Raw genomic sequence first — 25,857 nt, forward strand, 5'->3', positions numbered from 1 at the left:
GGTGGGAACCAGAGCAGTAGGACAGCTAGTGAAGTAAATGAGGAGGACATAGTAAATAAGGCCAGGAGGACTAAGAGGAAGAGCAGGCAGGGAGATGTTGCTGAGCACAGCGGGACTGGTGGTCTGAAGTGCATTTGTTTCAATGCGAGAAGTATAACAGGTAAGGCAGATAAACTTAGAGCTTGGATTAGTACTTGGAAATATGATGTTGTTGCTATTACAGAGACTTGGTTGAGGGAAGGGCAGGATTGGCAGCTAAATGTTCCAGGCTTTAGAAGCTTCAGACGGGATAGAGGGGGATGTAAAAGGGGTGGGGGACTTGCATTACTGGTTAAGGAGAATATCACAGCTGTACTGCGGGAGGACACCTCAGAGGGGTCATGCAGCGAGGCAATATGGGTGGAGATCAGGAATAGGAACGGTGCAGTCACGATGTTGGGGGTTTACTACAGGCCTCCCAACAGCCAGCGGGAGGTAGAGGAGCAGATATGTAGACAGATTTTGGAAAGATGTAAAGGTAACAGGGTTGTAGTGGTGGGTGATTTTAACTTCCCCAGTATTGACTGGGACTCACTTAGTGCAAGGGGCTTGGATGGGGCAGAATTTGTGAGGAGCATCCAGGAGGGCTTCTTGAAACAGTATATAGATAGTCCAACTAGGGATTGGGCCATTCTGGACCTGGTATTGGGGAATGAGCCCGGCCAGGTGGTCGAAGTTTCAGTGGGGGAGCATTTCGGGAGCACTAATTATAACAATATTAGGCAGGAACCGAAGAATTTAGATTGGGGGCGGCTGTTTGAGGGTAAATCAACATCTGACATGTGGGAGTCTTTCAGACGTCAGCTGATTAGAATCCAGGACCAGCATGTTCCTGTGAGGAAGAAAGACAAGTTTGGCAAGTTTTGGGAAGCTTGGATAACGCGGGATATTGTGAGCCTAGTCAAAATGAAAAAGGAAGCATTTGTAAGGGCTGGAAGGCTAGGAACAGATGAAGCACTTGAAGAATATAAAGACAGTAGGAAGGAACTTAAGCAAGGAGTTAGGAGGGCTAAAAGGGGTCAAGAAAAGTCATTGGCAAACAGGATTAAGGAAAATCCCAAGGCTTTTTATACATATATAAAGAGCAAGAGGGTAACCAGGGAAAGGGTCAGCCCACTCAAGGACAGAGATGGGAATCTATGCGTGGAGCCAGAGGAAATGGGCGAGGTGCTAAATGAGTATTTTGCATCAGTATTCACCAAGGAGAAGGACTTGGTGGATGATGAGCCTAGGGAAGGGAGTGCAGATAGTCTCAGTCATCTCATTCTCAAAAAGGAGGAGGTGTTGGGTGTCTTGCAAAGCATTAAGGTAGATAAGTCCCCAGGGCCTGATGGGATCTACCCTAGAATACTGAGGGAGGCAAGGGAAGAAATTGCTGGGGCTTTGACAGAAATCTTTGCATCCTCATTGGCTACAGGTGAGGTCCCAGAGGACTGGAGAATAGCCAATGTTGTTCCTTTGTTTAAGAAGGGTGGCAAGGATAACCCAGGAAATTATAGGCCGGTGAGCCTTACGTCAGTGGTAGGGAAACTATTAGAGAGGATTCTTCGGAACAGGATTTACTCCCATTTGGAAACAAACGAACTTATTAGCGAGAGACAGCATGGTTTTGTGAAGGGGAGGTCGTGTCTTACTAATTTGATTGAGTTTTTTGAGGAAGTGACGAAGATGATTGATGAGGGAAGGGCGGTGGATGTTGTCTATATGGACTTTAGTAAAGCCTTTGACAAGGTCCCGCATGGCAGACTGGTGCAAAAGGTGAAGTCACACGGGATCAGAGGTGAGCTGGCGAGATGGATACAGAACTGGCTCAGTCACAGAAGACAGAGGGTAACAGTGGATGGGTGTTTTTCTGAATGGAGGGATGTGACTAGTGGTGTTCCGTAGGGATCAGTGCTGGGACCTTTGCTGTTTGTAGTATATATAAATGATTTGGAGGAAAATGTAGCTGGTCTGATTAGTAAGTTTGCGGATGACACAAAGGTTGGTGGAGTTGCGGATAATGATGAGGATTGTCAGAGGATACAGCAGGATATAGATCGGTTGGAGACTTGGGCGGAGAAATGGCAGATGGAGTTTTAATCCGGACAAATGTGAGGTAATGCATTTTGGAAGGTCTAATGCAGGTGGGAGGTATACAGTAAATGGCAGAACCCTTAGGAGTATTGACAGGCAGAGAGATCTGGGCGTACAGGTCCACAGGTCACTGAAAGTGGCAACGCAGGTGGATAAGGTAGTCAAGAAGGCATACGGCATGCTTGCCTTCATCGGTCGGGGCATAGAGTATAAAAATTGGCAAGTCATGTTGCAGCTGGCTGTACAGAACCTTAGTTAGGCCACACTTAGAATATTGCGTGCAATTCTGGTCGCCACACTACCAGAAGGACGTGGAGGCTTTGGAGAGGGTACAGAGGAGGTTTACCAGGATGTTGCCTGGTCTGGAGGGCATTAGCTATGAGGAGAGGTTGGAAAAACTCGGATTGTTTTCACTGGAACGACGGAGGTGGAGGGGCGACATGATAGAGGTTTACAAAGTTATGAGCGGCATGGACAGAGTGGATAGTCAGAAGTTTTTTCCCAGGGTGGATGAGTCAGTTACTAGGGGACATAGGTTTAAGGTGCGAGGGGCAAAGTTTAGAGGGGATGTGTGAGGCAAGTTTTTTTACACAGAGGGTGGTGAGTGCCTGAAACTTGCTCCCTGGGCAGGTGGTGGAAGCAGATACGATAGCGACATTTAAGAGACATCTTGACAAATATATGAATAGGAAGGGAATAGAGGGATATGGGCCCCGGAAGTGCAGAAGGTGTTAGTTTCGGCAGGCATCAAGATCGGCGCAGGCTTGGAGGGCCGAATGGCCTGTTCCTGTGCTGTACTGTTCTTTGTTCTTTGTTCCAGAGGGAAAGAGTGGGAACTGATATTTGGACTGAACTATGAATTGTCTATAAAACAGTTAGCTGCTATCTATAATTTCAATACAAGGCATTAACTGTCAGATCAGAAGTATTGTTGCACACTCACTTAAACCTTGATAACTGAGCTTTTATAATTCATGGAAATAATTTGACATGCATATTAGTGGTTACCAGCAATTACATTCTAACAAAGCTTTATTTTCAAGTCAGCTGTCTGGAATATGCATTCAGAGTTTTGCATTGATAGGGTGCAGAGTGCTATTGAGGTGTCATGTCACTGCACTTACTCAAAATATAATTAGACTCTTATCAGATCCAAGTTATAACTGCCTCATGTACTCTCTGTAATTGTAAAAACACAGGCTTCATGTTTGTGTTATTCTCACCTTTGCTTGAAATAGCAATACAATGCTGAGGAAGATCTGAATAAATTTCCACTTAGTGCTGGAAACAGTGATAAAGGAGAAAAACAGAGAAATACTATTGTGTCAGTTCCTATTCCTATCTATTCACAACACACATTACTCTTTGAGAGAGAAAGTACTAGCATTAATATACACTCTAGCTCATGTTCTTTCTATAATGGAGAATCCAGGGCTTTATTTCCAAACCATGGCAATTTCAGCAGTACTGTGATCGAAATGTTCAATAAAGCCAGTCACTGCATTCCCACCAAACTGGTGAGGACAGGCCCAGACTGAGGATGGTGAGGACAGGCCCAGACTGAGGATGGTGAGGACAGGCTGTGCCCAGACTCAGGATGGTGAGGACAGGCTGTGCTCAGACTGAGGATGGTGAGGGCAGGATGTGTCTGAGGATTGTGAGGACAGGCTGTGCCCAGACTCAGGATGGTGAGGCAGGCTATAAATAGGCTGATTATAGTGAGCATGACCCAGAGAGGTGGTTCACTGTAATATTCCCTCTACTGCCATGAAGGGCATCACAAGTCCTTTGATCAGAATGTTGAAAAGGTGTGGGGAGTAGTGGGTGCTACTCACTAGTAGTGAACATTAATCCAGAGCATCTCTCATTGGCGCCTCTATGTCCTGTGCCAGCATGCTGTCTGTATATATAGTTTATTAAAGTGGATTGTTTGCCCATTCTGGGGCCCATTGTAGGTTGGCCCACTACAGGTTGCCATGTTTTATGCTGCTACTCTGGTGATGTTGTCCTTTTAAAAGCAGCAGATGTGTGTTTATAACACCTGGAACTAACAAAGGGGAAAAAGCAGAGAATAGAAAGATGGTCAAACACCCACCACCATTCTGCTGAGTACTTGTGAAGGACAAGTGATCATTCAGTCAACAAACTAAATTGTCAGGTCCAGATGAAAGCATTCCTTATCTTGGGAATCTTAGAGAATGTGAGTGATCGATTCTAGCCTCTCCCCAACCTTGTATTTCTTGTAGCAAGGTGTTAATTATTTAAACTAATTGGGGCCAGGCCTGTTTGAATAGTTAGAAACACAGTGGAAAAATCTATGTGCCAGGCATTTCCTTGCAGCACATAGCATGCCAAGTCGGTCCCGATAGTGTGCCATATCTGTCTAGTATACTGCACACCTCCATAGTGTGCATGCGTGTCTCTATAATGAGACATGTGTGGCGCTATGGTGTGCATGTGTGTCTCTGTGTGCCATCTGTGCCCCTATAGTGTGCCATGCCCCTACTGCTGTTCCTTCACTTTTCATCCTTTTCTTTACAATAGTAAGGAATGGAAAGTATAGATTCTCCCTGTTCTGAGATTCTGAGATTGAAGGTTATGTCTGATGAATTGTACAATTGCCATACACTAATCCATTAATAAAAATAAGAATACAGAGTCAGACGGAACATTTCTCAGGAAACTAACATTCTTCCAAGGGGTTACTAGGCTGGCAGATGTGAGAAACAGGAATGAGTAGTACAGTAGGGAGTGCTCTCCTGTGGCTGGGTTCTTGGGGCCAATGTGGATCACACTCCCCAGTTCTTTCCCTTTCCCTATGGGACAGCATCTCCCGCAGCCCTGCTGCCTCCTGATATCAGGAGATGCCAAACCTGTGTGCCACCTCTCAGTGCATGAGTGACATCCCGCCCAAGATGTGCATCTTAAGAGCGTAAGTTAACCTCAAGTTTAGCAAGTTTTTCATATGTAGCGTTAACACTTGAAATAAAGTAAATCCCTGGGGTATCCTTTCAGTGTGCTGCTGTTTCCATGACACTTGCTCCACTTTATTCAAAATTATTTCATTCAAATTATCTGATAATTCAAATTTGTTAAAGGCAAGAATACTTTGGAATGATCAGGAGCAGACTGCAATTGAGGCTTACAAAAGTAAAATACTGCGGCTGCTGGAAATAAAAACATAAAATGCTGGAAATAATCAGCAGGTCAGGCAGCATCTGTGGAGAGAGAAGCAGAGTTAAGGTTTCAGGTCTGTGACCTTTCATCAGTTTCAGGTCTGTGACCTTTCATCATGATGTAAGGTCACAGACCTGAAACGTCAATTCTGTTTTTCTCGCTCCACAGATGCTGCCTGACCAGCTGACTATTTCCCGCATTTTCTGGTTTTATTTGCAATTGAAGCTTCGTGGGATCAGTGTTCTTCTTTACTGGGAGTGTACAGTTGTGGCAGAGCGCCTGGAATTAATGGGCCTGTCCAGTTCCTGAAGAACACTCGAAGGATATAAAGAACATCTTGTAACATGTGGCACCTTAAGACCTTGCAAGAAACTTGCAAGTGTTGGAATCCAAGCTTTAACGTATTGCTTTCAACACTTGCATTCAAAGGCCAACACTCCAGCATTGGTCTGGAGTTTCCAGAAATTGAAGATTATTCTCCAAGACACTGCTGTGATTAACCCTGGAGAATAATCAATGGGGGCTTGAAAGAAAATTGACTTTTTAAAAATTTTCTTTTAACATCTTTGCTTATTAGTGTTATGACCAGGTGAAAAAGAGGTCTAGGGTTCCCATTCGGGCTTCACCTGGTCTTACTGTAACAGGGTTTAATTTTAAACAAACCATGTTTTTTTTAGCTCCCCCTTGGTGAATCCTTGCTTTCCAATTATAAGGCAAAGAAACCAGCACAAACAGGCTTTCTTAGGTTTAAAGAAGAAAAGTTGAACTTCATTAAACTTAAACTCTAATTCGGTTGACGCCTACGGATACACAACATGGCCACACTGGCATGCATACGCGATACACACATGCAAATAGAGACAGAAAAGAGCAGAAGTAAAATAAAGTGGAAAAGTTTGAGGCAATATCTGAAGAGTTTTTGTTACAGTTCTTCGAGCTCACTGTAGAGTCCTTGATTGTAGGTAGATCTTGCTTTTTGTTGGGGCCCAGTATTCTTCTTAAACCTCGTTCGTGTAGGAGACTTTTCTTTCTTGGGGTACATATGTCTTCAGTGGATTCAGAGGCTTGTGAGAAAGAGATGGGAGCAGACAGGAGAGATCTTCTCAGTCCAGGAGCAAACAGACATTCTCTGTTCAAACTGTTAGTACAATTCAGAAAAACCCAGGTTGTCAAGCAGATTAGTCATGTGACTAACTGGTCTGACCACATCTTGGATTGTATCACCTTAGCAGTCTCTGGAATGCTCCTCTTACAATACCTGGTGGTCAAGGTCCATTGTGGGTTGAATGTGTCAGGGAATGGTTCTTTGTCCTTCCAATCACCATCTATTAATATACAAATGTATTTTCCAGCCACAGCTGATCTGTTTAACAAGTCCTTTCTTCACTCCAGTAACAGTTTAAAATCAATGTTCATGACAAAATTAATGTGCCTCATTCTTGGCAGGTGGGGGTCTAGCATGACATTAGTTATAAGTGTATTGGCGATGGGGAAAAGAGGCTGGTTGACTGAGGGTCAAGAATCGTCCAATCAGATAACCAAGAATCTGTTTGCTTTCCAATTGGTGGGGGAGGCAGTACACCGTGAAGAAGGACATGTTGGGTGACCAATGGTGAGAGCATGGGGGCAGGGCGGTGGAAGACAGGAGGTCATGTGACTAAACCTCCAGGACTATGTCCAAAGTTGGCAGACCCAATTCAAAGCAGCTGTGAAATTTAGCATTTCACACTTGATCTTGCAATGTTATCAGCCACCCATCTCACGGATGTGTACACAGGCTCCATATTCTAATAATTAGCATTTACACTGTCTCTGTCACCGATAACCACACCCTCTCCACACCCCCACCATGTTACTGGCAGCCTTTCATCTCATGAGATGATGGTTTACGCCTTGGTGGTCAACTCTATGCTAAAGCATCACCTGGTGTGGTTCAGGGGCCCCACTCTGGCATGGCAGTCTCTGCCACACTTGCTGTAGATGAAGGCAGTGGGCTGTGAAGGTGCAGGATTCTCTGGCCTCTCTTTTCTTTGGGTCCTCTTCTCAACCTGCTGAGTTTTCCATTTCTCTTCACCTCTTCCGATGCCTGTCTCTACAGTCGGCCTCCAGACATCCTGGCCCTTGGCGACTGTTACCCGTTGTCTGTGTCGATGTCCGCCATTTTCATATCTCGCTTGCAGGTGCCCTTGTAGCAGAGGTATGAGCATCCAGTAGGCTGGGACCCAGTAGCCAGTTCATTGTGAAGAAGGTCTTTGGGTATATGGCCATCATCGATCTGCTGAATGTGGCTGAGCCATCCCAGACATCGTTAGCTTTATAATGAGTGTATGCTGATGGAATTAGCACGCTTCAGGACCTCTGAGCTGATGATAATAAAAACAAGAAATGCTGGAAATACTCAGCAGGTCTGGCAGCATCTGTGGAGAGAGAAGCAGAGTTAACGTTTTGGGTCAGTGACCCTTCTTCAGAATTGAGTTAACTCTGCTTCTCTCTCCACAGATGCTGCCAGACCTGCTGAGTATTTCCAGCATTTCTTGTTTTTATTTCAGATTTCCAGCATCCGCAGTATTTTGCTTTTATCTCTGAGTTGGTGACCTTGACCCACCAAGAGATGCCGTGAATATGTCTGAGACAGTGAAGCTGGAAGCTGTTCAGCCTTTTCTCCTACCTAGCATATGTTGTGCATGTCTCAGTACTGTAGAGGAGTGCACTGAAGACAGACGCTTGATGTTAATTTCCATGTTACTACTCCTCTATAGCCTCTCCCATGCTGCACAGCAACTTCAGTGTGAGAGATAGGAAAGCGTACGACTGCTCGCAGGCTGAGGAGTTGAACCCACTGCAATACCTTTTTGCCATGATTTGGGTCCAGGTTTGCCAACGGACAGAAAGTAAGGTCACCCGAAGCTTGTTCCATGAAGACAGAACTTTCTGTATATGCCGTACTGCTTTGAGAGCTCTGTTAAGCCATGGGAGACTGCCTAATCGGCAGCTTTAAATGGGGTAATGTCCTGTTCCTAGGGCGACTGCTGGGTCTGCCTTCCCTTTGAAATTGGGTAGAGAGCCTTTTACAGCTTATTTAAAAAAGTCTCCTCATGCTCAGAGTTGAGATCAAGGTCCACACAGTAGCTGCAAAACACAAGTTCTCAGAAGGAGGCGTGTGTAGACAGCAAGGACATGAAATTAGATCCAGAGAGCAAAATTTTTTTTAAAAGGGCTTTACAGCGTTTCTTTGGATGTGCCAAATGTCTATTGGAAACAGAAGGCAGCATGGTCCCTCCAATGGCCCATCACAGACCCATGTGATGTTTGGAGTGGGGTTTTCAGTCCATGGCCCTTATCGTCTGTTCAAACACAGGCACATATGTAGATTTAGACTCTTCCAACACAAATATTTTTGGTGGCACATTTCTGTCAGTGAAAGAACGCTCATAAAATAATCTGTAAACCAGCAGGATAGGGCAGCTCATTCACCAGCCTCCAGGGGTTGTTAGCACAGACATTTCTGCCATGGTGCTATACAGACGGCTCCAGGATCCACATAACACTTTATAGATTTCTGTTTTGCTTTACATTTGAAAATATTCATTGCTTTTCACAACACAGAGTAAAAACACAATGGGTAGAAGAGAGAATGGTGTAGGTTTTGCGGAAGATGCTTTATATTGTGGGGTGTGGTCGACAGTGCTTGCAACTCACAGGTGGCAATAGAACCCCACTTTTTCACAGGGTTTGTGAATTGCCAATCAGTTAATCCAGCTTCACTATTGTCTGATAAAGATTTACACTGGGTGGATGTGTAAACAGGGAATGTGACACCGAGTGAGTGGAAATTGAGAGTGTGACACTGAGTGAGTGGCAATCGGGAACATGACACCGAGTGAGTGGAAACCGGGAGCGTGACACCGAGTGGGTGGAAATCAGGGTTGTGACACCGAGTGAGTGGAAATCAGGGGTGTGACACCGAGTGAGTGGAAATCGGGGGTGTGACACCGAGTGAGTGGAAATCGGGGGTGTGACACCGAGTGGGTGGAAATCGGGGGTGTGACACCGAGTGGGTGGAAATCGGGGGTGTGACACCGAGTGGGTGGAAATCGGGGGTGTGACACCGAGTGGGTGGAAATCGGGGGTGTGACACCGAGTGAGTGGAAATCGGGGGTGTGACACCGAGTGGGTGGAAATCGGGGGTGTGACACCGAGTGAGTGGAAATCGGGGGTGTGACACCGAGTGGGTGGAAATCGGGGGTGTGACACCGAGTGAGTGGAAATCGGGGGTGTGACACCGAGTGAGTGGAAACTGGGAGCGTGACACTGAGTGAGTGGAAACCGGGAGCGTGACACTGAGTGAGTGGAAACCGGGAGCGTGACACTGAGTGAGTGGCAATCGGGAACGTGATACCAAGTGAGTGGAAATCGGGAGCGTGACACAGAGTGAGTGGAAACTGGGAGCGTGACACTGAGTGAGTGGAAACCGGGAGCGTGACACCGAGTGAGTGGAAATCGGGAGTGTGACACTGGGTCTTAATTGTGTATCAATTGTTCGATTATATGCAGGTGGAGGCTGTTAATTGGGGTCTTGCTTGAACACTTACTGAGACTGGGGGAGGGTTTTGAGTGAGGAGCTACATGTTTGTAATCCTTTTACTCTGTACAATAAATGTGAAACTGAGTAAAGACAGGCTGCAGCATTATCCTTCCACAACAAGCTTTCTGGAGTTTAACATGGTACTAGAGGATGGTTGCCTAAAGCTGAAGGTTGGAAACTAGAAATGTATTTTTACTTAGAAAACTAAAATCTCTCTGGCTATTGTGGAAAATATGGCAGAAAACAAGTGTACATTGACAGGGCATGATTACACTCCGATGTTTTCTGAGTCTGAACCATATGACCAGTGGAAGAATGAAGTGGATATGTGGACACGGGTGACATCATTACCAAAGTGGAAACCAGGTATGGCCTTGGTGTTGTCACTTCCTACCAAAAGTAAAATCAGAAATAAAGTGTTTTGTGAATTGGATGCTCATCAGTTGGATACTGATGAAGGTTTGGATTTCTGTTAAAATTCTTGGATGAAATTTACAAAGAAGATGACCTATTGAATGGGTATGAGTCTTGGTCAGACTTTGATAGATTTTGGAAAACAGTTGGCTATTCAATGGAGGAATATATCATGGACTTTAACAGACTGTATAGAAGATTGAGGGAATTCAATGTGGAGATCCCTGGTGCAGTGCGAGCATTTAAATTGCTAGATTGTGCTAGGATGTCACATATGGATGGGCTTCTGGTTCTACTTGGGGTTTGGTTCTTGGAAAAAGACTTCCTGTTAAGTCAGATGTCTGCTGCCTTAAAGAAATTTGTGGGGAAACATTCATTTCCTACAGCCCCGATAGAACAAACAGGGCATCCTGCGGTGACACAAAGAATGGAGGACTCAATGTTTGCTGGATTTCGAAATGGTCCAGATACTGGATGCAGGCACAAGTACAATGGAAAAATGAGGAATGAGGATGAAAGCACCTTTAACAGGTCTGACTATTACAGTGGAAGACAGAATTGGAATAGCAATCATAGGCGAATGAATCCCAGCAATGCCCAAGGAACAGTTAATAGATGCTTCAGATGTGACTCAAAGTATCATATGCAATGAACTGCCCAAAGCAGAGGGACAGAGTCCTCAAAACAACACATGACACAGAGAATTCTGAGGCAGAAAAGGAAGATACTGATGAATCTGAATGAATTGCACTAGTCACAAGGAGTTTTAGTCTTGTGATGAATGTGTTAGTTGCAGATTCATTCAATTGTGCCGTATTAGGTAATGCTTGCACATTGACAGTATGTGGAACAGATTGGTTACAATGTTATTTGGATTCACTCAGTAGTGAGGATCGATGCAAGATTAAGGAGTATAAAAGTACTATCAGCTTTAGGTTTGGTGATGACAACATATTGAAGTCACTGAAGAGAGTAGGAGTTCCATGTGAAATAGCTGGGGTAAACCATTTTATCAGTACTGAACCGAAACGTTAACTCTGCTTCTCTTTCCACAGATGCTGCCAGACCTGCTGAGTGATTCCAGCATTTCTTGTTTTTGTTTCAGATTTCCAGCATCCGCAGTATTCTGCTTTTATTTTCAGTACTGATGTAGTCTCTACTGAGTAAACCTTCAATGAAAAAGGCACAAATGAAACTTGATATGGAGCATGATAAGGCAATTGTTTTTGGAAAGTCAGTGAAGTTGTCGTTTACCCTGTCAGGGCATCATTGTACCCCATGATGTTTCTAGTCAGAGTGCTAAAGAAGTATTTTTGGCATCAGGTGATAAGAATCAGAGATAAAAAGCAAATTGTCTTAAAGTTACACAGACAATTTGCTTACCCTTTTTGTCAAAGATTAAAAACCCTGCTAAAGGATGCAGGTGTGATTAATAATGAGTATACGAGGATAATAGAAGAGAGTAGTGAAAAGTGTGAAATCTGTAAAAAGTATCGGAGGACTCCATCACGTCCTATTATAAGCCTTCCAATGGCATGTGACTTTAACTAGGTAGTTGTCATGGATTTAAAGATAAAGACAAGAATGTTTTCATTCTGCATTTTATAGACCTAGCAACTCGATTTAGTCTTTTTACAATAATAAATAACAAGGACAAAAAGCTGATTACAGATAAAATCATGGAGAAATGCATAGGGGCTGAATTTGGGGCACCAGCTAAGCTTCTGACTGATAATGGAGGGAAATTTGTCAATGAAGAGTTCAGAGACTTGTGAAAACATAAACATTATGGTTACAAATACAGCAGCTGAAAACCTTTTCTCTGTGAAAGGAATCACACAGTAGTTGATGAAATACTACATAAAATCTTAGCTGATCAACCAAACTGCAAGTTGACAACTGCCCTGGCATGAGCAGTTCATGCAAAGAATTTACTTCAGGTAGTTGGAGGATATAGTCCCCATCAAATGGTCTATGGGTGGAATCTCAAATTGCCTTCTGTACTGTGCGACAGTCCTCCTACTCTGGAAGGTAGTACAATTAGTTCCATTTTTTTCTGCACATTTGAATACTTTTCATGCAGGGCAACGGGCTTTCATCAAGGCTGAGATCTGAGAAAATTCGGAGAACTCTGAGGCATCATATAAGACCATCTGCGACTGAATTTAATTCAGGAGATTTGGTGTATTATAAATGAGGGTCTGAGGGACTGGAAGGGCTGTGGCAAGGTACTCGGTCATGGTGGTAAGACAATTGTTATCAAGACTAGAAATCAAACTGTTAAAATTCATTCCTCACAATTAATCGGGGTTGATTACAAAAATCTCAGAATCTGAGCAGTTGATAGAGGGAAACAATGCACCTTGTACCTCAAATACTCATGTGTTTTGTGATGAAGGTCCTGAGGAACAGAATGAGATAGATCAAGGGTTGAATAGTGATGTGAGCGATCATGACGCTCAAGAAAGAGCTATTGCATCCAAAGGACAATTGGCCCGAGCAGGTACTCAGGTGACATATATTCCGGAGGGATCTAATAAATGGAGGGATGCAACAATTTTGGGATATACAGGAAAATCTATAGGCAAATTTAAATATTGATTGAATGTTCAAGATGATGACCAAGAAGCCAGAGCCATGGACTGGCAGAATGGGGTGAAAGAGTGGAGAATAAGGAAGCACAGTGCAAGTTCTAATAGTGGGTCTGGAAGTGACTCTTGCTCAAGAAATTATCCTGTTCTGGAGAAAGAGCCTCTGATAGTGCAAGAGAGAGATCTTACAGCAGTGGTCCTGAAAGACATCAAAGTGCTAATAGAGGCCGTAGTTTGAACAAAAGCTGGAGAGCAGTCTCGGAACAGAACTAGAAGCAGAAGTCCTCATGACCATGACGTTTTAGGGATGCCAATAAACTTGAGGATAAGTTAATAAGAGAAGCAAAACATAAGGAATTAGAGAATTGGAGAGAGTTTGGAATTTATTCTGAGGTACCAGATAGGGGACAGCCAGCCTTGTCACATTGATGGATTTGTACTGAAAAAGTCCTTCCGATGGAATTTATAAGGCTAAAGTGAGGCCAGTTGAGAAGGGTTTTGAAGAGCGACTGGGTGATACCCACAGCTGGAAAAGTAATCTTGAAAATCTTTTTAGCTCTTTTGGCCATATATTCATAGGAATGTAAATTCATTGACATAAAAGCTGCAGTTCTGCAGGGTGATCATTTTCAGAGAGGCGATTTTTTTGAAACCATCTAAAGAGGCAGCAGATACAGAAGGAAAGCTATGGAAACTGAACAAATGTGTCTATGGCCTAAATGATGCTTCCAGGGTGTGGCATTTCTCAGTGAGATCTGTTTTCTTGAAAATTGGTTGTGTTCAACTAAAAGCAGATCCCGCAATGTTTTGTTGGTATCATAAAGGAAAACTTTCAGGCATCTTCATGATGCATGTTGATGATTTCTTATGGGGTGATACTGTGGCTTTTGAGAAATATGTTAAGATTAGGGCAGAATTTAAGATTGGGAGTCAGGCTTGTGGGGTCCTTAAATATATTGGTTCAGATATTAAGTAGACTAGGTCTGGAATAACTTTAAATCAACAATCCTATTTAGAGAGTGTTACTCCCATCCTTGTTAATTATGTTAGCTCATCACAAAGATATAAAAAAAACAGTATAACTCATTGGTTAGGCCACAACTTGAGTACTGTGTGCAGTTCTGGTCACCCCATTACAGAAAGGATGTTATTGCACTAGACGGGGTACAGAGGAGATTTATGAGGATGTTGCCAGGACTGGAAAATGCAGCTATGAGGAAAGATTGGATAGGCTGGGGTTGTTCTCCTTGGAACAGAGAAGGCTGAGGGGAGATCTCATTGAAATGTACAAAATTGTGCGGGGCCTGGATAGAGTGGAGGTGAAAGGTCTATTCACCTTAGCAGAGAGGTCAGTGACGAGGTGGCATAGATTTAAAGTGATTGGTAGAAAAATTAGAGGGGAGATGAGAAAAAACGTTTTCACCCAGAGGGTGGTAATGGTCTGGAACTCACTGCCTGAAAGGGAAGTTGAGGCAGAGACCCTCAACTCATTCAAGAGAAGTCAGGATATGCACCTCAAGTGCCGTAAGCTGCAGGGCTACGGACCAAATGTTGGAAGGTGGGATTAGAATAGGTGGGTCATTTTTCGGCCAGCACAGACATGATGGGCCAAGTGGCCTCTTTCTGTGCCTTAAACTTTCTATGATTTTATGATTATATCTGAAGCAGAGGTTGAGCAATTGCGAAGCTTGATTGTTCAATTAAATTGGTTGTGTACTTAGACTAGACTTGATGCTAGCTTTGATGTGCTGGAGCTATGTACGATGATGAAACACCAAAAGTTGAGAAAGCTTTAAGGGCAAATAAAATGTTAAAAAGATAAATCTGGAGAAATGTGTACTAAAGTTCCCATCCTTGGGTGACCCAAAGAACATGAAACTAGTCAGCTTCACATGCTAATCTTCCTGATGGATATTCAAGTGTTGCTAGTTTCATAATATTTCTGATGTGTGAAAATGGGAAGTGTTGTCCTTTAGCTTGGGAAGCTAAGAAAATAAAAAGGGTCATTAAAAGCACTTTAGCTGCGGAAACACTGGGTCTTGTGGAGGCAGTGGATATGGGGTTCTATTTGCCAAATATTTTATGTGAAGTTCTAAACAAGGGGCATACTAAAGATAGGATACCCATTGAATGTTATGTGGATAATGTACACTCTACAAAATGTGCGAGTGAGAACAGACTATGTATTGACCTTGCTGGATTGAAACAAATGCTGGGGAGAAAGGAAATAACCAGACTTAAATGGGTAGATGCAAGTAGTCAGCTATCCGATTGTTTTCCAAAAAGAAATGCTAGTAAAAAGAAATTGTTAGGGGTGCTAGAGGAGGGGCATCTCGCAATGTAATACTTGGTATCTAATATGGAATTTATTTTGATTTATTTAAAATGTTCTTTGAGCATGTTAATTATTTGTACAAAATTGTAATTTATTTTGAAATGCTGTTTGAACATATTTCTAAGTTTTATTATAAAAGAAATAAGGGAATCTGTTAATTGTGCATCAGTTCTTTGATTATATGCAGGTGGAGGGTGTTAATTGGGGTCTTGCTTGAGCACTGATAAGCAGACACTTACTGAGACTGGTGGAGGGTTTTGAGTGAGGAGCTACATGTTTGTAATCCTTTTACTCTGCACAATAATGTGAAACAGAGTAAAGATAGGCTCCAGCATTATCCTTCCACAACAAGCCTTCTGGAATTTTACGCCGGATGAGTGTAAATGGGGCGTGTGACACTGGAGGGGGAGTGTGATACTGGGTGTGTAAAGTGCGAGTGTAACACCGGGTGGGTGTATAAATGTGCGAGTGTGACACTGATGAGTTGTTGCCCTCAAAACTAATCGATGTGCCCATCAATTTTTCCTATAACGTCACGAGTGCAAGCGTTCTAAAAATAGTAAATTCTCAAATATTTCAAGGTCTGTCATGTGAGGTTCATTATTTTCATTTTCCATTTTCCTTTGTCTGATGGGTCTTGACTGACCTGGCTATTTTGCCTGTTTGTTGCCATGGTTTCAGTAAGAAAATACTTCAGGCCTTTTCTTCAATGCTAATGTTAAGGTAAAATCTGTTCTGATCCTGAACATTAGTATGTGGCTCACTTGTTATGTTGTTTTTCCCAAGTGGCCTAATTTCCTCTTCCTTTCTCCTTCTCTGGACAGAGACTAATGGTGGACTTTGGTCCCTAGGACCAGACCTGACCCACATCATGATCAAACAGGAGCCAAACCTATTGTCAGAGCCCTGTCACGCCTCTCCATCGACACAAGGAGCAGCTCTTTCTGGACAACACATGAACTCTGCTCCACCATCAAACTCCACAGAAGAACCGGTATGTATGAAGAGACTGAAAGTGCAAAAGGCAGAGTTATCATTATCAGTGTCCCTCTCACAGGCTCGTCTAAAGAGGCAGCTCCTTGTTACCACAGGCCCCTTGTACCCTTTCGTTGTCCTTTGAGTCTCCCTTTCAGCCGTGCTACATTATACCCATGTCTTTCCTGTCTTCCTGTCATGACAGATTATGATATATTCCTGTCCCATTTTACCCTCATCCTGGAGTTATCTCTGCAAGGACAAGCACATTATACAGTCGTAACAGTAGTCTCACTGTCAGGATAGACACATTATATAGTCTAAACATCAGTGTCACTGTCAGGATAGGCACATCATACAGTCGTAACATCAGTCTCTGCTTTGAGATGGATACACTATACCCTTGCCCCACAAGTTTCCCCATCAGCTGGGCAAGAACACAGAGTGTCCCATTGCACAATAATTTGAGAAATGTAGCTGTGATATTAAACATATATACATTGTTCTGCTGAGCACTAGAGCCCAGCCATTAACACCTCTCTACATAGTCTGATGTGATTTACCCAACAATAAACCTGCCTGGCTGCTGGAAGGTAGCGGGCAATTCTCTGCCTATAACCACCACCCCTCGTTATACAGTGACATGCTTAACCCTCTTGTTCTTTGATATGGTGTGTTTTGGTGTGGGATGGATATAGAAGAGGGGAAGGGGCAGAGAACAGAAAATAAAGCAGAAACTGAGCTGCTCCACGGTCTGAGCAATGAACCCTGCTCGCACTGCCGGCATCTTCACCACAGGATTTTTGTTTCCTCACAGGCCCAGACAGAACCAAACACAGTGCCTCAAATCAAAGTCGAACCCAAAGATCTCAATCAGTTCCTCAGTGCCCACACAGGTAGGAAATTAAACAAGGATAGCAGCAACTGACAGGGCAATCTCCAGCTAACAGGGGAGAAACAGCCATTATTGGGATTTGTTGCTCTTATCTGACAAGCATAAGACTTTCCATTAGCTGTGGTTCAGTTGCTAGCCCCCTTGCTTCTGAGTCAGAACTTTGGGGGTTCAAATCCCACAACAGAAATTTGAGCATCGAATCTAAGCTGACATTCTAGTGCGGTATTGAGGAAGTGCTGCACTGTCAGAGGTGCTGTCTTTTGGATGAGAATTGTAGTATAAGGGTATCAAAGGGTTAATCTTGAGAGAATGTAAAGATTACTGCCCACCATGATGTGAAAGATCATGTGGGAGAGACTCTAGATCAGTTACAGCGTGGCTTTTGAAGGAGACGCACAGGCTAGTGTGGAGTGTATAAAGTTACGATACAATAAAGATTAATGTTTAAAGAAAACAGTTTAAGAGCTTCTCTGACTGATACGGCGGCAGCATAAAGAACCATAAATAACAGCGGTGGGATTGAGGTCCTGTACCCAGAAGAGAAAATTTGAAGCAACAATCATTCTTCGGTTAGAAGAGAAGAAACTTTAAAACAAGTAGCTGAAGAGACAAAACAAACTACATATCGTAGAAGGTCGAGAAAAGCTCCATAGATTGGGAGCGTGGCTGAAAAGCAAGCGAATGGGTGAGACATTGTGCCGAGGATAGAGAAATATCGGTTTTTAAAAAAAGCCTTTGAGGAGCTTAAAAGATTAATTTTCTACAGGCTTTGTGTGAGAACGAAAGAAAACAAAAACAGGGAAATCCCAATCCCTCACTAGGGCTGAACGTGAGGGCGAAGAATGGGAAAAGCTTGAAAAGCACACAAACTGAAAAGAAAAAGTCCGATAGTGAAGCAAAAAAGTGCGCAAAACCCTTGAACACAGCAGAGTCTCCGTTAACACAGTTATGCTGAAGAGGAAAAAAAGTCATTAAATCAGTCAAGCATGAACAAAATAAATAAACTCGAGCTAAAAAAAAAAGCAACTGGATCTGTTTATCGAACAGCTCTGTCAAATCCAATAGGCAGCTTATAAACATAAATGAACTTCTGAAAGAAAGGGGAAGTCCCTACCAGAAGCCTATAAAAAAACAAACAGGGAACACTGTCAAGCATCTCACCAAAGCAAGCTAGCCTGAAAAAAAGAGTTTCTTAAAGGGAAACACTCTAAAAAGTCTATAAAAATTTTAAAAATTGATCAAAATTTGCGAGTGCCAGAGAATTTCAAAAGTCACGAGGGATCCAATCAGACTCAAAACTGGGTACTATGGAGGAAAAGGTTCCTCATATACAGAATTGCATTGCAATTAGACAGCAAGTCCAAAACGGTGTAAGTGAATATACTATTATATTTAATTGGTGCTGCAGCTGATGATATAATAGCAAGACAGCATATTAATGAAAAATCAGCCACATTTAATGAGGTCTTAAAAGCTTGTGATTCCTACTTCAATTTGCACAGCAATAACAGACCAATCCTGCAAGGTGAGGTCAGAAGTGCTGAGTTGATGATCCATCTCGGCCTCCTCCTGAAGTCCCCAGCATCACAGATGCAAGACTTCAGCCAATTCAATTCACTCCACGTGATATCAAGAAACAACTAAAGGCACTGGATACTGCAAAAGCTATGGGCCCTGACAATATTCTGGCAATAGTACTGAAGACCTGTGCTCCAGAACTTGCCACGCCCCTAGCCAAGCTGTTCCAGTACAGCTACAACACTGGCATCTACCCTGCAATGTGGAAAATTGCCTAGGTATGTCCTGTACACAAAAAGCAGGACAAGTCCAACCCGGCCAATTACTGCCCCATCAGCCTACTCTCAATCATCAGTAAAGTGATGGAAGGTGTCATCAACAGTGCCATCAAGCGGCACTTGCTTAGCAATAACCTGCTCAGTGACACTCAGTTTGGGTTCCGCCAGGGCCACTCAGCTCCTGACCTCATCACAGCCTTGGTTCAAACATGGACAAAACAGCTGAACTCAAGGTGAGGTGAGAGTGACACTATAAACATCCTGACATCAAGGCAGCATTTGACCGAGTATGGCATCAAGGAGCCCTAGCAAAACTGAGGTCAATGGGAATCTGGGGGAAAACTGTCCGCTGGCTGGAGTCATACCTAGCGCAAAGGAAGATGGTTGTGGTTGTTGGAGGTCAATCATCTGAGCTCCAGGACATCACTGCAGGAGTTCCTCAGGGTAGTGTCCTGAGCCCAACCATCTTCAGCTGCTTCATCAATGACCGTCCTTCAATCATAAGGTCAGAAGTGGGGATGTTCGCTGATGATTGCACAATGTTCAGCACCATTCGTGACTCCTCAGATACTGAAGCAGTCTGTGTAGAAATGCAGCAAGACCTGGACAATATCCAGGCTTGGGCTGATAAGTGGCAAGTAACATTCGCGCCACACAATTGCCAGTCAAAGACCATCTCCAACAAGAGAGAATCTAACCATCTCCCCTTGACATTCAACGGCATTACCATCGCTGAATCCCCCACTATCAACATCCTAGGGGCTACCATTGACCAGAAACTGAACTGGAGTAGCCATATAAATACCGTGGCTACAAGAGCAGGTCAGAGGCTTGGAATCCTGAGGCGAGTAACTCACCTCCTGACTCCCCAAAGCCTGTCCACCATCTACAAGGCACAAGTCAGGAGTTTGATGGAATACTCTCCATTTGCCTGGATGGGTGCAGCTCCAACAACACTCAAGAAGCTCGACAGCATCCAGGGCAAAGCAGCCCGCGTGATTGGCACCCCATCTACAATCATTCACTCCCTCCACCACCGATGCACAGTGGCAGCAGTGTGTACCATCTACAAGATACACTGCAGCAATGCACCAAGGCTCCTTAGACAGCACCTTCCAAACCCGCGACCTCTACCAAATACATGTGAACACCACCACCTGCAAGTTCCCCTCCAAGTCACACACCATCCTGACTTGGAACTATATCGCTGTTCCTTCACTATCGCGGGGTCAAAATCCTGGAACTCCCTTCCTAACAGCACTGAGGGTGTACCTACCCCAAATGGACGGCAGCGGTTCAAGAAGGCAGCTCACCACCACCTTCTCGAGCAATTAGGGATGGGCAATAAATGCTGGCCTGGCCAGTGTCGCCCACATCCCATGAATAAATAAAAAAAATGGTGAGAAAAGATCTTGGTTCAGGAAACATCCTGTAACTGTTCAGTTCCTTCACCAGAGGGCTGAACAAGAGGCACCAGGAGAAAGTTATACTGTGGTGGGGGGAGGGCGAAAGGTGCCTTTAAACCCTGCAAAAACTTCCAACAGGAACAATGACACGCCAATAGAGCAGAATGATTTTATTGCAGAAAAATAGGGCATTTCAGTCAGATGTGCCGATATAAAATCTCACTACCTCAGCCTCTAAAGGAAAAGTAGTTAAGAATAGAGGGGTAAATGAAATTAGGCAACCACCTGCAGCAGACCAATCCAAATATTTTCTGGGCGAAATCAATGATCTGAAACAAGCATTTTGGTCAGCAGACGTATATGTTAACGGACATATCACTAATTTTAAAATCAACACCGGAGCAAGTGTGACAGTCCGGTCAGAAAAGAGCTGTGACTATCCACACATGTTCTGCAACCAACAGAAACTCAGTTACATGGCCCAGGAGGTGTTGTACTTGAAGTAACAGGGAAGTTACAAGCCACACTTCAATATAAGGGAAAGCAGAAGCACCGTCTGGCCTAAGCAATCAGGAGGTCTCACTCTTTAGAAGAGTTTGTATTGACCTTCATCTTATAAAGAAAGTTGGAGAAGTTAAACAAGAAGAATCCAGGAGCCAGGACAGAGGGAGAGTCCCCCAAACTAACCGGAGCACTGCAGAGAGTCCAGATTCCACCAGAGAGCCCGCACAGTGCGGCGAGAACCTGCACAAAATAACGCAGTCCGCCATGCCACTCAAAGACTACCAGGGTGAGAAAGAGAAATGCAGCAAGTTCCTGCAGGAATGCTACACGGACAGAGAACTTGGGAAGAAGCAAGTCCAACAAAATTGTCAGGTACAAGATCAAAGGGAACCGCTACTTTCGACCCAATTCCCAATTAGACTTTGGGAACATAATATAATAAAAGCAAAATACTGCAGGTGCTGGAAATCTGAAATAAAAACAAGAAATGCTGGAAATACTCAGCAGGTCTGGCAGCATCTGTGGAGAGAGAAGCAGAGTTAACATTTCAGGTCAGAGACCCTTCATCAGAATTGTGGGAATAGTTGGCGATGGATTTATTCGTCTTTGGGGGAAGATCCTATCTAATTATAGTTGATTGCTTCTCAACATGGATCTAAGTTATGCAGATGTACACAACAATGACTGAAGCAGTCATCAGAGTTTTACAAGAAGTTTTTGCAAGACATAATATACCTGATCAGATAGTATCCGATAATGGACCACAATTTGCAAACGATTACTTCATGCACTTTGTGGAAGAATGTGGATTTGTTCACCTAACAAGCTCTCCTAAGTATCCACAATCAAATGGAGAAGCTGAATGAGCAGTCAGAACCATTAAAACTATGTTGATGAAAAATCAAGATTTCCAATTCGCAGTAGGAAATAATGGAGGTGTGTAAAAAGGGCACTACAATTATCATGGGTGATTTTAATCTGCATATCGACTGGACATATCAAATTGGCAAGGGTAACATGGAAGACGAATTTGTAGAGTGCATCAGGGATTGTTTCTTAGAACAATACGTTGCAGAACCTTCCAGGGAACAGGCTATTTTCGACTTGGTAATGTGTAATGAGGTGGGATTAATAAGAGATCTCGTAGTTAAGGACCCTCTAGGGGGAAGCGATCATAACATGGTAGAATTTCAAATTCAGTTTGAGAGTGAGCAACTCGGGTCTCAAACCAGTGTCTTCAACTTTAAAAAGGTCAATTACAGAGGTATGAAGAAAGAGTTGTCTAAAGCAGGCTGGGAAAATAGACTGCAGGGGAAGTCAGTAGAGGAGCAGTGGCAGACTTTTAAGCAGATATTTCATAACACTCAGCAAACATTTATTCCAGTTAGAAGGAAGGACTTGATGAGAATGATGAACCAGCCATGGATAACAAAGGAAATTAAGGAGAGTATCAAATCAAAAACAAAGGCGTACAAAGCGGCGAAAGCTAGTGGTAGGCCAGAGGATTGGGAATTTTTTTTTTAAACCAGCAGCAGATGACTAAAAAACTAATAAAGAGGGAGAAAATTGATTATGAGAGTAAATTGGCAAGAAATATAAAAACAAACAGCAAGAGCTTCTACGGTATATAAAAAGGAAGAGAGTAGCTAACGTAAGTGTGGAACCCTTAGAGGATGAGACTGGGGAATTATAACAGGGAAATGGCAGATAATTTAAACCAATATTTTGCATCGGTCTTCACGGTGGAGAACACTATAAACATCCTGACAATAATAGATGAGCAAGGTGTAAATGGGAGGGAGGAATGTGCAACAATCTCTATCACGAGGGAAAACGTGCTGGACAAACTGATGGGACTAAAGGCAGACAAGTCACCAGGACCTGATGGCCTGCATCCAAGGGATTTAAAAGAAGTGGCTGCAGAGATAGTAGAGGCATTGGTCATAATATACCAAAACTCACTGGATTCCGGTAGGGTACCAGCAGATTTAAAAACTGCCAATGTGACACCCCCATTCAAGAAAGGAGGGAGACAGAAAGCAGGAAACTATAGACCAGTTAGCTTAACATCAGTCATTGGGAAAATGCTAGAGTTCATTATTAAGGAAGAAATATCAGGACATATAGAAAAACATAATGCAATCAGACAGTCAACATGGTTTCATGAAGGGGAAATCATGTTTGATAAATTTGTTAGAGTTCTTTGAGGATATAACAAGCAGAGTGGATAAAGGGGAACCAGTAGATGCAGGTTATTTGGATTTTCAGAAGACTTTCGATAAGGTGCCACATAAAAGGTTATTGCACAAAATAAGGGCTCAGGGAATTGGGGGTAATGTGTTGGCATGGATTGAGGATTGGCTAGCACGGATAAGGCAGAAAGTCAGGATCAATGGGTCTTTTTCAGGTTGGAAAGCTGTAACTAGTGGGGTGCCACAAGGATTGGTCCAAGGGCCTCAACTATTTACTATCTATATTGATGACTTGGAGGAAGGGACAGAGTGCAGTGTATCCAAATTTGCTGACGATACAAAAATAGGTGGGAAGGCATGTTTATTTATTTAGAGATACAGCACTGAAACAGGCCCTTCGGCCCACCGAGTCTGTGCCAACCAGCAACCACACATGTATACTAATCCTACATTAATCCCATACTCCCTACCACATCCCCACCTTCCCTCAATTCTCCTACCACCTATCTACATTAGGGGCAATTTACAATGGCCAATTTACCTATCAACCTGCAAGTCTTTGGCTGTGGGAGGAAACCGGAACACCCGGCGGAAACCCACGCAGTCACAGGGAGAACTTGCAAACTCTGCACAGACAGTACTCAGAACTGAACCCGGTCGCTGGAGCTGTGAGGCTGCGGTGCTAACCACTGTGCCACTGTGCTGCTATATTGTGATGAGGACACAAAGAATCTGCACAGGGATATAGATAGGTTAAGTGAGTGGGCAAAAACTGAGGTCATCCACTTTGGTAGAAAGTATAAAAAGGCAGATTATTATTTAGATGGAGAAAGACTACAAAATACTGCAGTACAGAGGGATCTGGATGTTCTTGTACATGAAACACAAAAAGTTAGCATGCAGATGCAGCAAGTAATTAGGAAGACAAATGGAATTTTGGCCTTTATTGCTAGGGGATTGGAGTTTTAAAATAGGGAAGTCTTGTTACAACTGTACAGGGTGTTGGTGAGGCCACACCAGGAATACTGCGTACAGTTTTGATCCCCATATTTAAGGAAGGATATACTAGCATTGGAGGCAGTTCAGAAAAGGTTCACTAGGCTGATTCCTGGGGTATAGGGGTTGTCTTATCAAGAACGGCTAAACAGGTTAGGCCTTTACTCATTGGAGTTTAGAAGAATGAGAGGTGATCTTATTGAATCATATAAGATTCTAAAGGGGCTTGACAGAGTAGATGTTGAGAATATGTTTCCACTAGTGGGGGAATCTCAAACTAGGGGACATAGTTACAGAATACGGGGTCACACATTTAAAACTGAGATGCGAAGGAATTCTTTCTCGCAGAGGGTGGTGAATCTCTGGAATTCTCTACCTGAGAGAGTTGTAGAGGCTGGGTCACTAATTGTATTTAAGGAGGAAGTAGATAGATTTTTGAAATCTCGGAATCGAGGGTTAGGCAGAGCAGGCCCAAAAGAGGAGTTGAGGCCTGGGACAGATCAGCCATAATCTTATTGAAAGGCGGGGAAGGCTTAAGGGGCTGAATGGCCTACTCCTGCTCCTATTTCTTATGTTCTTATGTACTGATATACAGAACTACTCCATTATTGTGTGGATAGGCACCATCAGAACTCTTAATGGGAAGAAAACTTCAAACTCAACTTCCAATTCTACCCAAGAAATTACTTCCAGGATTGCAAAGCAAGGATTATTAGAAAGTACAAGACAATGAAAAGTTGTATTGAAACAAATAGACCCATAATTATAACAGAAGATACCTTACAAGAAACCTACCAAAGTTATCAGAAGGGCAAAAGGTATGGGTACGAGACCAAAATAGAGAAGGGGTAATTCTCCAGGTAGACGAGAATCAACAGCGATCTTATCTAGTATGAACTGAAGAAGATTCTACACAGAATAATAGAAGGAATCTTATTCCTTTACATCAAAGATGTCAATCAGTCATACATTTAGACGACTCAGACGATGAAGCGAAAATTCAAAAAGCACCGAACACTACAAACCACAACGAAGGCCGTCCAAGTCAAGAAACAAGGGATCAGAGAAAGACAACTAATCTTCCATATCAGACAACACCAATAACAGGGAGAATTGTGAAGCCTCCTGATAAGTTGAATCTGTGAAGTCAGAGACTTGGGGGGAGAAGGGGTAGCATTTAAATAAAAACAGTGAATGTATGAACAAAAGAACATAAGAAATAGGAGCAGGAGTAGGCCATTCAGCCCCTCAAGCCTGCCCCACCATTCAATAAGATCATGGCTGATCTGTCCCAGGCCTCAATTCCTCTTTCGGGCCTGCTCCGCTTAATCCTTGACTCCCCGAGATTTCAAAAATCTATCTACCTCCTCCTTAAATACATTTAGTGACCCAGCCTCCACAACTTTCTGAGGTACAGAATTCCAGAGATTCACCACCCTCTGAGAGAAGAAATTCCTTAACATCTCTGTGCCCCCTTATTCTGTAACTATGTCCCCTAGTTTGAGATTCCCCCACCAGTGGAAACATATTCTCAACATCTACCCTGTAAATATATATTGGGATAAAGACTTGGGAGATGTAGTATAAGGGTATCAAAAGGTTAATCTTGAAAGAATATAAAGATTACCGCCCACCATGATGATGTAAGAGATCCGGGCCGGAATTTTACGCCACCCCAGCAAGCCGGATGGTGGCAGGGGTGTGGTGTAAAATTGAGTGGGAGGCTCCAGGAGGCTTTCCTGACCCACTCCCACCTCCGCCCCACCTTATGTAGGGAGGGGGTGGGTGGGGGTGTGCGTACAACAGGCAGCCCACCCAGGCTAATCAAGGCCCTCAAGTGGCCAATTAATGGCCACTTAAGGGCCTTCACCCACCT

General features: G+C 43.5%; 1 protein-coding gene across 1 annotated transcript in view; it reads left to right on the forward strand.

Moving 5' to 3' along the window:
- creb3l1 (cAMP responsive element binding protein 3-like 1) overlaps window positions 1–25,857 on the forward strand; it is a 368,847-nt gene that overhangs the window by 323,708 nt on the left and 19,282 nt on the right. Inside the window, exons 3-4 of the mRNA XM_068045959.1 lie at window positions 16,042–16,211; window positions 17,010–17,088. Coding sequence (XP_067902060.1) covers window positions 16,042–16,211; window positions 17,010–17,088 — 249 coding nt within the window. The remainder of the gene's footprint in view (window positions 1–16,041; window positions 16,212–17,009; window positions 17,089–25,857) is intronic.

Source organism: Heterodontus francisci, chromosome 14 (genome assembly GCF_036365525.1).
Source record: "Heterodontus francisci isolate sHetFra1 chromosome 14, sHetFra1.hap1, whole genome shotgun sequence".
Taxonomy (NCBI): Eukaryota; Metazoa; Chordata; class Chondrichthyes; order Heterodontiformes; family Heterodontidae; genus Heterodontus; species Heterodontus francisci.